Raw genomic sequence first — 14,055 nt, 5'->3', positions numbered from 1 at the left:
ATATAACGCAGTAAAGCAGTGCTCTGGGGGGGGCGGGGCTGTGCACTCCGGTGGATCAAAGCAAGTTCGATATAATGCGGTGTCACTTATAACGCGGTAAGATTTTTTGGCTCCCGAGCACAGCGTTACATCGAGGTAGAGGTGCATTTCAAACGGATTCAATTTTATTCACTTCCTATTCCAGATTAGTAACAGCTCTGTAGTGTGTGTTAACATCTGTCACGCTCTACTATGTAGCTGGATGAACTTCTGTGGTGGGTGGGGAGATTTCTTACTACAAAATGTGAAAAGTGCTTTGGAATTCTGGGATGAAAGGTTTTAGATAATTAGGATAGACAGATATAAACTATATATAATTATTTACAGGAAGATGAAGTATTTAGCGCTCAGGATTCCTTGTGTCACTGTTCAAAGAAGAATGGACTTTCCAGAATAATATCAAATATGGTGTTAACAATCATTTCTGGGTTAGATTGGCAGAGTTTGCCTTTATCAGGATGATCAAGTCATATTTATGCAGCAGCTCCCTAAATATAAAGAAAAATTGATGCAAATAAAATAATTTATTGAAATAAAGGACTGACGGGTCAGATTTTATTTTAAAACATTTTACTTCAATAATAGTATAGGGAACAGTATATAGAGATGCTTTGAAAATTAAAGATATAGTAGGGGAAAAGAAAATGATCAATTGGCAATTAGAGATACAACTTTTCTTATAGCAGTGGTACAGCAAACAGGAGTGGCTATGTCAAAACAGGTATCTGAGACTTTGTAGGTTTTAAAATGATCTTATAGTAAATTCACTTGAATACTGCAGAGGGTTAAAATATTGGACAGCTATGTCTTCACCATAATTTCAATACATGATCAGGTAGGTTTTAGAAATCTAGTGGGAACACCTTCCTTATATGATTTCATAATAGCTTTGCATATAACAACACAATAGCACATAACTGATTAAAAATGATCTTTACCAATTGATAGCAGATGTGTAGAAGGCATTTTTTTTAAATGTTATCAGATTGGCCTTGATATGGGATGGTTCAGTGCAGGCACTTGTAAGAAGAGGCTGTTATTTGCACCGATAGCAAATAGATACTATGTTCTGAAGTAATTAGAGAGGTATTTCCTCATTTATTCAGAGTCTCAGTTGAGGGGAAACCTAGTACCTCTGTTAATAAATTTTCAAAAGAAAATAATTTAATAAATATCGAGAGAAAAACAGAAAGGACAATGAGTTTCTCTTGTTAAATGTGTATCACACAAACCCTGAATCTATTTTGATTAAAAAAATTAGAACAATATAAAATTCACATGGCACACACTAAATGGATTACAAGCTGGTTAACTGATAGGTCTCCAAAAGTTATTATAAATGGAGAATCATTGAGCAAGTGCGTTTCCCATGGGGTCCCTACAGAAATAAGTTCTTTGCCCTATGCTATTTAATGTTTTATCAATGACCTAGAAGAAAACATAAAATCATTACTGACAAAGTTTGCAGATGACATAAAAATTGGTGGAGTGGTAAATGAAGAGGACAAATCACTGATACAGAGTGATCTGGATTGCTTGGTAAACTGGATGCAAGCAAACAATATGTATTTTAACACATACCCATCTAGGAACAAAGAATGTAGGCCATATTTACAGGCCGGGGTATTCTATCCTGGGAAAAAGATTTGGGGATGGTGGATAACCAGCTAAACACAAGCTCCCAGTGCGATGCTGGATTTCAGCAGAGAGTTATATAAGCTTTACATTATATTACACAAGAACAATTAGTTCTCTTAAAAGGAGATTAAGAGAAGCAGTTGATTATTCATAGCAGGGGGCAATTGATATCCTACTATGTACAGTTCAATAACTTTCTCAGTTCTGAAAAGTAAGAAAGTTCCCCTCTGATGTTCTGGTTTCAGGCAATGTCTTTAATTATGACTCTACATTTCATGTAGAGATTTCAGCACATTGTCACTGTTAGTTTAATAAATCTAAATCAAATGGGCTTCAATTCCAGCAAGACAGGTTGCTCTTAGACATAAAATCAATATGGCTAAGGCCTTGGAGGCTCCACAGCAATAATACAAATATCATATTGAACTGAATGATTATTCTGGGAGGCACGGATTGGCGTTCACGTCGTACTCCCCGTTAGTAACCGGCAGGGGCCAGGCAAGCTAATGGTCCAACCAGCAGACCAAAGTCAGGGATGAATCCTGGTCATGTGCCACCTGAGGCATGTTGTGCATACGCTAAGAAGAAGTAGTGATTATTCTTACTATATGAATAGTCTTAAATTACTTGTAATCTGGACACTTCTATTGGTTGTTCTGGGAAACGCTATGAAGCTGTATGAGTATTGGTCCTAAGAAGCAATGTGACATTTCACAGCAAAATCTGAAATGTGAAAAGTTCCGCTTTTGTTGTAAATTCAAAATTACTTTAGCCTTCAAAAATTTGTTCCTTAAAAAGATACTATTTTGATGTGAAGTTTAGCTTATTTTGAAGCAGAAATTTGTCTCACTGCAAAACTAAGAGATGATACATGTTGCAGTTAAGGTATTCTGTCTGAATTCACACACACACACACACACACACACACACACACACACACACAAAGTAACATTTCAGAGACGCTGAAATGAGATAAAGCACACTGTAGAAAATTTTGAAAAAATGTTTTCCATAATTACATACATCTTCAGGTTCAAGGAATAATATTAACATTGCTGTATGTCATACTGGAAATTGGAAAGTGATATCAGTCTGTTCTTTAGTTCTAATCAATATGCCACAGAAAGAGACTTCGGGTCAGATTTTCAGCTGGTATAAATCAATGTAGCTCCTTTCACTTCCATGAAGTTACGCCAATTTACATTAGCTGAGGGACTGGCCCTATGTTAACAATCCCTGAAGTTCCATGGTTAAAAACTGAAATATCAGGAAATTCTGAATTTAAGGTTGTATATATTTGGCTCCCTCATGCATATGCATTATGACACAGTCCTAATTACACACCTACATACCATTTGTCAAATTATATATTCTTTCATGCATTCTTTTCTCCCACCTTAGAGATCTAAGTTTGTCTCTTATAATAATTTTCTTTTTATACCTAAACTAATTTTTTTGTCATAAGGGTCCATTATATTTTTGACTTTGAATGGGATTTTCAAAAGTGCCTACGTAATATAGGATTACAAGTCCCATTGAAATTCATTTGGTGCTTTCTGGAAATCCCACCCATTGTCTTTTTATATAAAGTCTCTTCTATAAGTTATTATTCTCATATAACGTTTATATTGCATTAGCACCTAATGGCCCCAACCAGGTCAGGGCGCCAATGTGTGAGGCATTGTACAAATATTTAAATGACAATTCCTGACCTATAGAAAGACAATGGGTGAAGAAATAACTTTCTAAAAAATTACAAGATATCAGTGTTGGTTTCTACCAGAGTTTTTATGTCAATAGAGACTTGCTGGGTACCATATTTAGTATTTTGTTCAAAATTTTTCTGAAATTCAAATGAAAATATGAAAAAATTGGCAAAATAAAGATATTGGCTATTTGGAAAAAAAATTAGCTGAGAATGTAAAACCAACCATCTGAATTTACTTTCAGAGTTTTCTGTTTCCATTGTGACAACACTATCTTCCAACAATTTCTCACTCTGTCAAATATGCACCCAAGGCTCTCAGAAATATAGTCACTTTGGGAAAAGATACTGCAGAATGGAATAAATCTAAACTGCAATAAAACAATCCTTAACTTGAAGAATTTAAAAATCCAATTATTGAAAGCATCTGGAGGAGTAGGGGGGGAGGGGAGGGAGAGGAAGAGGTAATAGTGTATAGTACTGTGTTGAGAGCATGAGCCCAGGAGTCTGTTGGGGATGTGAATGTACGGGTTTTGATTTGGATTTTGAACCCTCACTCTCATACTGGAAGGATCTGAGAGCACTAAGGAGACAATGCACTCTTAAAGAGAAGATTGCATTTCATATTAACACATGGAGCTACATGGGCCAGCATAATAAACAGTAATATAATAGTTGACTCCAAAAGAAGTTATCCAGTCATAAGTGTGTGACACAGACAGAAATAGAGACTGAGATGCAGAAATGTAGAATACTTTTTCCCACTTGAAGGAACTATAGGGGCTAGAGAAATTCATTAGCATAAAGTTTTCACATCCCCCTACTCCCAAAAATCAGTTCTCCAAAAAAAAAAAATTAAATAAATAGAAAACAACAACCTGCTGAAGTCAGTTGCAAAATTTCCCAGAGCCCTAATGTATCTAGTCATAAGAGTCAGCATCGCAAAAAGCTGATTAATGTATTTAAAAGTGCCCTAAATTTTTAATTACAAGAAGAAGCCATCTCTCCATTTTTCACACAGTTCTAAGAGTGGGAAGAAATTCTCTCTTTTTTAAACTTAATTAGTGATTTTACATGACGTCTTCCCATTGCCAAGAACTCTGCAAAGGTTGCAATTATTGTAGCAATTTAATTATGTATAATCTTAAAATCCCCAAACAACGTGCTATTTTAAGTTTTTTTGAAAAAAAAAAAAAAAAAGCAATTTGCACTATAAAAATCATTTTCTTGAATCTAATAATTTATGTGCTATTAATAGCACAGGAAATGCCAATTGGCACTCAACAATGTTTTTATTTCTTAAAAATGATAAATAGAGTAAAATTCACTGCCAAAAGTTGGGAGTGGTTGACGGGGGATGGATCACTCAATAACTGCCCTGTTCTTTTCATTCCCTCTGAAGCATCTGGCCCTGTCCACTGTTGGAAGAGAGGTATCCTGGGCTATACGGACCATCAGCCTGATCCAGTTTAGCCATTCTTATGTTCTAAATTACTAAATTATTAAAGGGTGAACTGAAAAAATCAAAGGTGAGGCCCTCATGACTGGAAAAAAATGACTAAGAATTACAATTTGTAATAAAATAAAAAATAAACAAAATTAAGATTTTTTTAGTGTCAAACGGTGAAAAAGAGTACCACTAGGTATAGATGAGTAGATACGTTTACTGTACACAGGAAATACAAATGCTCCAACCACAGGCAGTGAGAAGGAGCTGAATGTGGGGCAGTTCTGCCCTGTATACCCCCGCTTCAAAGCACAAGGAGTGTGGAAATGGGTTGGGACACCCCTACTGGTACTTCTAGGGAAAACTCTCTGGCACCAGGATGCACACACACACCTATGATGTAATGAACAGATGCATGCCCACAAAGAAGTTAAAGGAGAAGTTCAATGAGAAGTTTTCCAGGGACTGATCTGACTGAGAGGGGATTTTTTTCTGCAGAACTCACAGGCAATTCCTGGGGTACTGGTCCCCTTGAAGAGATCATGCTGGGAGGGGAACGCAGGGTTGGCACCCAAGTTCCTGTTTTCTATTGCTTTTGTTGTAGCCATGAATAAATGCTCATTGCCTTAGTGCTGGGTTTGTAAAAAAAAACCACAACAAAACCTTTGCCCTTGTTTAAGATTCTTGTATATTTGTTTTGACTACTTTATTTAGATTACATAGAAAAGAAAAAATACATGTAGGGGTGATTATTCTATTTCTACCATACTGGGCATTTTAAGCTCCATATCTCTTCAATATGAAATCTAACATTAAAAAATAAAAGAACAAAAATCCTACAAGCTGAAGTTTTACCCTCATGTTATAACTTTGCTAAAATAGTTATAAGCTCATATAACACATCTCAGTATCTCCTTTGGCAACAATTCTATCTCACTCACTCAGGGCACTGAAGACACAGTAGACATGTGAAAAATGTAACCTGCCTGCAAACAAATTGTGGAATTTTCTAGGTGACATACAGTAGATTAGAAAATGCAGTGCCCTTTGGAGGTTTTATTTGTCTCTCCTGGGGCTCCATCCACTACAAGTTTGTGAAAACTGGCATTAAAACCCAGGGGAGTCATGAAACACATCAAGAGATTCCTGCTGGTGAAAAACCACCACCATCTGTTACAGTCACAAATGTCTTGTGGTCTAAGATCATAAGCAAAAGCTGGCAGAGCTGATGAACTATGATCTCTTTTGTCTGTACCACTCCACAGGGAGTGGTCAGAAGATATGGTAATAAAGTAGTAGAGGTAAACCATTATAATACAGTGTATTATAGCAGTTCTTCCCAAACAGTGGGCTGAGAAAAGGTTCTAGATGGGTCACAGGGTCCTAAGCAAACATACCCTTCTCCTGGCCCTTGGGGAGGGATGAAGGGATTTAGAAAGCAAGCCCACCTTGCACTCATCCTGCTCGTGAGACTGGCTCCCTGCTCTGGGTGTTACAACCTGGTGCACAGGGTCACAGTGCCATGCAGGTTTTGCCTATCAGGGTTGACTGAAGCCACTGCTGTGGGGTGAGTGAGGGGTAGGCTCACTCTCCAAACCCAACCCTCACCCACACCCCGAGAACTACCCTCTGTACCGGGTCAGGATTAGGGTTGCTGTGCTGCGGGGGAGGGTGCATATATACAATGGTGGTTTCCAAACAAGACCAAATGCAGTTGGTGGGTCACCTTAGTAAAAAGTTTGGGAACTACTGTATTTTACTATTATGTATTATATATAACTATTAAACCAACAGCTTCTCAATAAGAGTTCCATATCAAATACCCAGCCTCACAGAGCTTAAAACATGCACAGACTATCTATAATCAAACACCTTCCAGCAGGAATGTTAACAATTTAGGATGAAAAACAGAACTGTTGCATATTCTGATTTTCTCTTTACACACAAATCCCTTCCTCCTCCCTCAGCTACACTAGTTGAGATCTTTACTTTCCTGACCCTAGAATCTAAAGCTTTACATGCAGAGTTTTGTTAACAGCTGCCTTTATAAATTCTAAACAGTCTTTTGAGAAATGAGAGCAGGGAAAGGGGAAAAAAATAATCTACAGTTACCCAGTGACCAAAATTTTCTTTATTCAAAGAATATTGGTAAGTGGGAATACTTCAAAAATGGAAAGCTACAAAGAGTGGTTTTACCAAGCAAAGATAAACACGTTAATCAAAGAAATAGAAAGGACAGATACAGTAAGACCATTTTACATTTAATTCCCCTCACCAAAAAACTAAAGTCTTGTCTACATGTGGACACTCAGAAAAATTAATCTGTATTAACTAAAGTTGTACATTTAAAGTGGATTAGTTAAACTGCATTAAGCCCCCATATAGATGCTCTCGTTCAGAATTAAAGTGGCCTCAATTCAGTTTAGTTTAATTCACTTTACTATAAACCCAAATTCCTTGGGTAACATTTGTATATATTCTGGAAAATGTACTGGACTGGTATGTCTGCCCCTTGTGCTATGCACTTTGAATTAAACTAACCTGACTTAAGGCCACTTTAATTCTGAATGAGAGGGTCCACTTAGGGGTTTAATGCAGTTTAATTAATTTACTTTTAATTCAGACCTTTTAGTTAATTTTCCTGAGCATCCCCATGTATACAAGCCCTAAAAAATGCAAACTAAGGCAAAGAAAGGATGGGATGCTTAGAATAATTTAGGAGTAATGTGTTTACCTAGAAAAAAATCAAAGATTAAAAAAGCTCAAGGAAGGTTTTGTACAATTGACATTTCAGACAGACATGCGTGGGATCAACTTACAAGACCAAAAATTCAATAAGCTAAGAGGAAAACAACTTTTTTTATGATTGCTGATAAAAATTAGTGCAACATGCAAACACAAAAGGTGGGAAGATAGAGAGCAGGAATAGCATAACACATCAGGAAAACTAGTTGTCTCCCTAGAATGCTATTATTTGGCATTTGGAAGTACAGAATTCACTCTAACTGCAATCTTATGATGGATGCACTCAAACAAATTATTATTTTGATATGGTACTTTTCTTCTGACATTTTTAGAGAAAGACCATCTTTTCCCCCATTCCTGCTTCCCCAAACTTCTCATAAACTCTTGAATTCCTGATCCTACACTAAGATCAAGAAGCATTGAATACATATAAACAGTTGAAAGATAAAGAGGCAAAGAAGAAGAACAAAAGAAGAAAAGCAGAGAATTATCACAGATCTAGAAACACCAGAAACATCTTGACTAAAATTTCAGTATCTCTCCGAATGTACTGTTAAAAAAGGCAACGTCATTTCTACGAAAATACTGAAAAAGCAAAAGAACCTTTATTTCTATTTTAATAACTTTTTGTTGCCCTAAAATGTATTCCCTCATAATTAAGGCTGCGAGTTTGTCATGGAGGTCATGGAAGTCATGGATTCTCTGACTTTCTGGGACCTCCATGACTTCTGCAGCGGCCAGTGCGGCTGGCCTGGGGGCCGCCTGAGCAGTTCGAGCAACTCCTTGGCCAGCCACACCACCTGCTGCTGGGGTAGTTGTGGGCCACTGCTCCCTCCCCTGCCTTCCAGCAGTAGCAGGAGTTTGGGTGTGGGAGGAGGATCAGGGCCGGGGATTGGGGCATGGGAGGGTGTGAGGACTCTGGGCGGCACTTACCTTAGGGGAGGGGTCCCTGGAAGGGGCAACATGTTCCTCCCTCCTCAGCTCCTAGTTCCATGCGCTACCTCCGCCCACAGGCATCGCCCCCGCAGCTCTGGCCAAATGGCAGCTGCGGAGCCGGCGCTTGGAGGGGGTCCAGTGCGTGGAACTAGGGGCTGAGCAGGGCCGGCTCTGGCTTTCTGGCCGCCCCAAGCAAAAACAAAAACAAAAAAACTGCGGCGGCCAGAACAGCAAAGGAAAAACCTGTGGCGCGGCCAGGGTGCAGGGGGACTCCCTGCAGATGTGCCCCGGGGGGAGGGGGAGGGAGCAGGGGGGAGAGAGAAAAGGGGGGCGGCCAGGGCTTCAGCGGGGCGCTGCCACGAAGCCCCTCCCGCCGTGCCCCCTGCCAGGAGGGCTCTGCGCCGCTCCGGTCGGCTGGGAGGGAAGGATGCGGGCTGCCCTGCTGGGCTTGCTGCAGGGCGCTCCGGTCCTCCGCGCTGCCGCCCCCTACAGGGCGGCCAGAGCGGAACAACAACAACAACAACAACAGAAAAAAGTGGCCATGCCACCCTAGGATTGGGCGGAATGCCGCCTCCTACAAGCTGCTGCCCCAAGCACCAGCTTGCTCGGCTGGTGCCTGGAGCTGGCCTTGGGGCTGAGGGAGGGACATGTTGCCGCTTCCAGGGAGCCAGGCAGGGAGCTTGCCAGCCACCCCCCCCCACCCTCCTGCAGCAGTGGTCCCGGGCCGCCCACCGCTGCCTGCACCCTCCAGCACTAGCAGGGGTTCCAGACCGCCCCCCCCAAGGACCCATGGCAACCCTCCCAGACCCCGAGCACCCACGGCACCTCCCACACGAGCACCTGCGGCACTCCCTGGGCCATATCCCCACAAGATTTAGTCAGGGGTATATAATACAAGTCATGGAGAGGTCATGGGCCATGAATTTTTGTTTACTGCCTGTGACCTGTGCATGACATACTAAAAATACCTGTGACTAAAACATAGCCTTACTCATGATCCTTTCTAATTCTCTTAGCAAAATCAATTACAAAGATTCGTCTCCCTCAAATACACTTAGCTGATGAGAACACAGGCCAGCATTCTTAACAAATTTTTGGGCCACAAAATAATAGCAAAACTAAAGAAACTATTCTTAGTTGTGACATTCCTCTGATTTTACTATTAGATCCCAGGGAAGCAGAAAACAGACGGCAGAACCATGCCATCTGGAGAGACAAGACCTAGTAATGTATAGTCATTCACTGTTTTTCAATAATAATCTCTTTCTTCAATGAAGCCTATTGTATCAGGTGTATAAAACTCTCTGTCTAAAATGTATTTTAAAAGCTAGTTATCTTAAGTACCTCTTTAGGAATGTACCTAAAAAGTACCTCTTTGAACATAATCAAAAATGAGATCAGATGATGATCCCAAATGTTGTACAATTCATTGTTGTGTACCTCATGACAATGCTCCACAAACAGTAAGACTCTCACAATGACTTTATTAGCATACAAAATGAGCTTCACAAATAAACGTGCCTGTGTGCTGAAAGAAAGAATTATCTGAAGTGCTGCTGTCACTTTAGTGTTAATTCAATGAAAATTTTCATCAACCATCACTCAATACAATTAGTCAAATATGACTGTGAAGTGAGATTATTATTACCTCAGAGCGTATATGCTGGAGAGACTACATGTAGTGACAGAAACACTGTCATAGTCACTGCTGGAGATGGAGCTGAGGGGGGAATCACGTAAGCCATCCTGAGAACTGAAAAAAGCATATGGAAACAAAATGAACTGCTGAAAAGAACAAAAATGAGAATAGAGCAATGGATCGCAAATGATCATACAAAAAAAGAAAAGTACAGCGACAGTAACACTCATTTACTCTCTGGGAGCCCAGGTATATATTTGAACATATTTTAGATTAATACAAAAAGCGCAGATCAACTGGCAGGACCAATGGGCATGCTCTCTGTGAAAATCATCAATTTAATTTATAATATGCAGTTAAGAAAAGTGGGGAAAAAACAAAAGTTATTTTAAAGCGTGAGTGCAAATGTGTCTACATGTTGTAAATATTGGCCTACATTTTAGAATGAAGATGCTCCATGACCAGGCATCCCGAAAACCATTGTATGTTTCATACCAATATATCCAAAGAAATAAGCCCAAGGAACTTTTAAAATGCCAAGACAAGTTTCAGCTAACAGTTTCCAAGCTGTTGGAAGGAAGGAGGAGAATGGGAAGGGAAAGTCAATGTGATAAATGAAGAGTTGCTTCTCGCTTCCTGTCCTGTTGCTATACTATATGATTTAACAAATCCATTATTCTCTCAGTCAGCACAGGACTGCATGGCCCTCAAAATTTTATCTAAAACCTGATTGATGTTCCTATGCAAAGCTTGAAAGAATGGCCACATGACAAACCATGGCTACTTTATAAATCTACTGGCTAATGAGCAAAACATGAACTATTTAAAATAACGGAATACACCCGACAATGAAACACCATGTAAATATTATATGATCTTTAAAGGGACACTGTATTTGAATTGTAGCCAATTTCAAAATTAGAATTAAAAACAATTTCAGGTAGTACTCATTTGCAAATTAATAAGGTGCAGCAGAACAGTGTCTATATTTCAGTGACAAATTGTCCCTCTGCTATTGGTAGTTCCACGTACTGAAGGAAATTAATTTACAGTAGATAAAGAAAAATGTACTCCTGAGCAAATGTATCACAGTAGTATTGGTTCTAAGCATTACAAAAAAATTCTTTAAAGCCCTTTGAACTAAAGGGTTCTGACAATGAAAATCTTTCGACATCCAAAGTAGAGAGAGATATGTCTGTCTCAGAAATATATTTAGTTTGAAGAAATGTAATTGGTTAATTTGAATTGTTTTTTTCCCTCTACCTGACAATAAATGAAATTCTCATGCATTTTGACTGGCATGTATGTATGGGGCATGCATTCAAGCCAGTTGTAATCCAGATTCTCTACTCCTGTCATATTTAAACCACAGCTAGATTTGCAGGCAAGTGTCCAGAAGAACACTTAAGGGGAATTTTTCAAAGCAGTATATAAAAGGTACATGATCTAATCCCATTAAGAAACAATAAGATTTGTTTGCATACCTCCCACACATCGCTTTCAAAATGTACCCCTTCATGTTCCTTATTTCTGATTACCAATTTAAAAAGAAATCCCCGAGTATATTATATTTTAGTTGAAAGAAGGACGGGCACACTGGGAAAATAATTGATCAGACTTCAACAAAAATCCATTTAACTTTCATTTTTTTTAAGTAATTTCCCTTGCCAATTCTGCTCACTCTGAAGAGACATTTGCATTTAAACAAAGATTTGCTCTCACAGCTCATCTTCACCTTCCTAATCCTGAAATGTGGTTATACTGCTAATATATGGCATCATAACCAGTTCTATGACAGCAAAATGATGTAAAAAAAATACAAGAGTCCACAGTATGATCACGCAGGAGAAACTGACTTGTCAAGATGAACGCTACTGCTCAAACTCAAATATCTTCAGTAGCAGTAACACTATTATAGAATACAGAAAACTATTAGCAGTTGCTTCTTTTATAATTTTTCTGTTTCCATTTTGCCCCTGAAACTTCCTCCAGCTGGTAATACTTTCTTTAAGAAGGGACCAAGTCCTGCTTTCCTTATTTACTTTTCTGTTAAATCCTGCATGAAGAAACCCAGTGATTATTTCTCAGTTCCCTGCAATGCAGAAATATTTTATCTATCTTTGCTTAATTTAGTATTTCGCACATTGTAAACATCAGGAGTGAGACCTCAAAAATCTTAAAACTGACTAAAGAGCCAGGAGATTTTTAAAAAACAATGCATTCTAGATAATTTATTAGGGCTGTCAACTAATCACAGTTAACACACGATTAACTCAAAAATTAATCGTGATTAATCGCACTGTTAAACAATAGAATACCAATTGGAATTTATTAAATATTTGTGGATGTTTTTCTATATTTTCAAATATATTAATTTCTATTACAACACAGAATACAAAGTGTACAGTGCTCACATAATACTATTTTGATTACAAATATTTCCACTGTAAAAATGATTAAAGAAATAGAATTTTTCAGTTCACTTCATACAAGTACTGTAGTACTTTATCGTGAAAGTGTAACTTACAAATGTAGATTTTTTTTTGTCACATAACTGCACTCTAAAACAAAACAATGTAAAACTTTAGAGCCTACAAACCCCTCAGTCCTACTTCTTGTTCAGCCAATTGCTAAGACAAACAAGTTTGTTTACATTTAAGGGAGATACTGCTGCCTGCTTCTTATTCACAATGTCTCAAAGTGAGAACAGGCATTTGCATGGCACTTTTGTAGCCGGCATTGCAAGGTATTTACCTGCCAGATAAGCTAAACCTTCGTATGCCCCTTCCTACTTTCACCACCATTCCAGAGGACATGCTTCCACGCTGATGATGCTCGTTAAAAAAATAAGGCGTTAATTAAATTAGTGACTGAACCCCTTGGGGGAGAATTGTATGTCTCCTGATCTGTTTTACCCTCATTCTGCCATATATTTCATGTTATAGCCATCTCGGATGATGACCCAGCACATTTGTTTTAAGAATACTTTCACAGCACATTTGACAAAACGCAAAGAAGGTACCAATGAGAGATTTCTAAAGATAGCTACAACACTTGACCCAAGGTTTTAAGAATCTGAAGTGCCTTCCTAAATCTTAGGGGGACGAGGTGTGGAGCATGCTTTCAGAAGTCTTAAAAGAGCAACACTCCAATGCGGAAACTTCAGAACCTGAACCACCAAAAAAGAAAATTAACCTTCTGCTGGTGGCTTCTGACTCAGATGATGAAAATGAACATGCGTCGATCCGCACTGCTTTGGATGGTTATCAAGCAGAACCTGTTATCAGCATGGATGCATGTCTTCTGGAATGATGGTTGAAGCATGAAGGAACATATGAATATTTAGCGCATCTGGCATGGAAATATCTTGCGATGCTGGCTACAACAGTGCCGTGCAAACGCCTGTTCTCACTTTCAGGTGACATTGTAAACAAGAAGCAGGCAGAATTATCTCCTGCAAATTGTAACCAAACTTGTTTGTCTGAGAGATTGGCTGAAGTAGGAGTGAGTGGACTTGAAGCCTCTAAAGTTTTACATTATTTTATTTTTTAATGCATTTTTTTTTGTAAATGGTTCTACATTTGTAAGTTCAACTTTCACAATAAAGAGTTTGCACTACAGTACTTTTATTAGGTGAATTGAAAAATATTTCTTTTGTTTTTTACAGTGCAAATATTTGTAATCAAAAATAAATATAAAGTGAGCACTTTACACTCTGTATCCTGTGTTGTAATTGAAATCAATATATTTGAAAATGTAGAAAGCATCCAAAAATATTTAAGGAAATGGTATTCTATTATTGTTTAACAACGTGATTAATTGCACAATTAAGATTAATTTTTTTAATCATGCAAATAATCAATTAACTTTTTTAAATAATTTGACAGCCCTATTATTCATATTTGC

General features: G+C 38.4%; 1 protein-coding gene across 7 annotated transcripts in view; it reads right to left on the bottom strand.

Moving 5' to 3' along the window:
* Window positions 1-14,055, bottom strand: part of ZFYVE28 (zinc finger FYVE-type containing 28) — a 292,274-nt gene that overhangs the window by 32,221 nt on the left and 245,998 nt on the right. For 4 of the 7 annotated variants that reach the window (XR_004645803.1, XR_004645804.1, XR_004645805.1 and 1 more), the window contains one exon: window positions 10,163-10,263. The exons of 1 other annotated variant lie outside the window; for it this stretch is intronic. Coding sequence is in view for 2 of the 6 variants with exons in the window: in XM_034771176.1 (XP_034627067.1) it covers window positions 10,159-10,263 (105 nt within the window). In the remaining 4 variants the exon portion in view is untranslated. Of the gene's footprint in view, window positions 1-10,158; window positions 10,264-14,055 lie in introns of those variants that run through there. 2 more of the 7 variants (XM_034771176.1, XM_034771177.1) reach the window with 1 other exon arrangement.

Source organism: Trachemys scripta, chromosome 5 (genome assembly GCF_013100865.1).
Source record: "Trachemys scripta elegans isolate TJP31775 chromosome 5, CAS_Tse_1.0, whole genome shotgun sequence".
Classification (NCBI taxonomy): Eukaryota; Metazoa; Chordata; order Testudines; family Emydidae; genus Trachemys; species Trachemys scripta.
The sequence above is the reverse complement of the archived record's forward strand: the minus strand, read 5'-3'. Positions and strand labels throughout refer to the sequence as shown.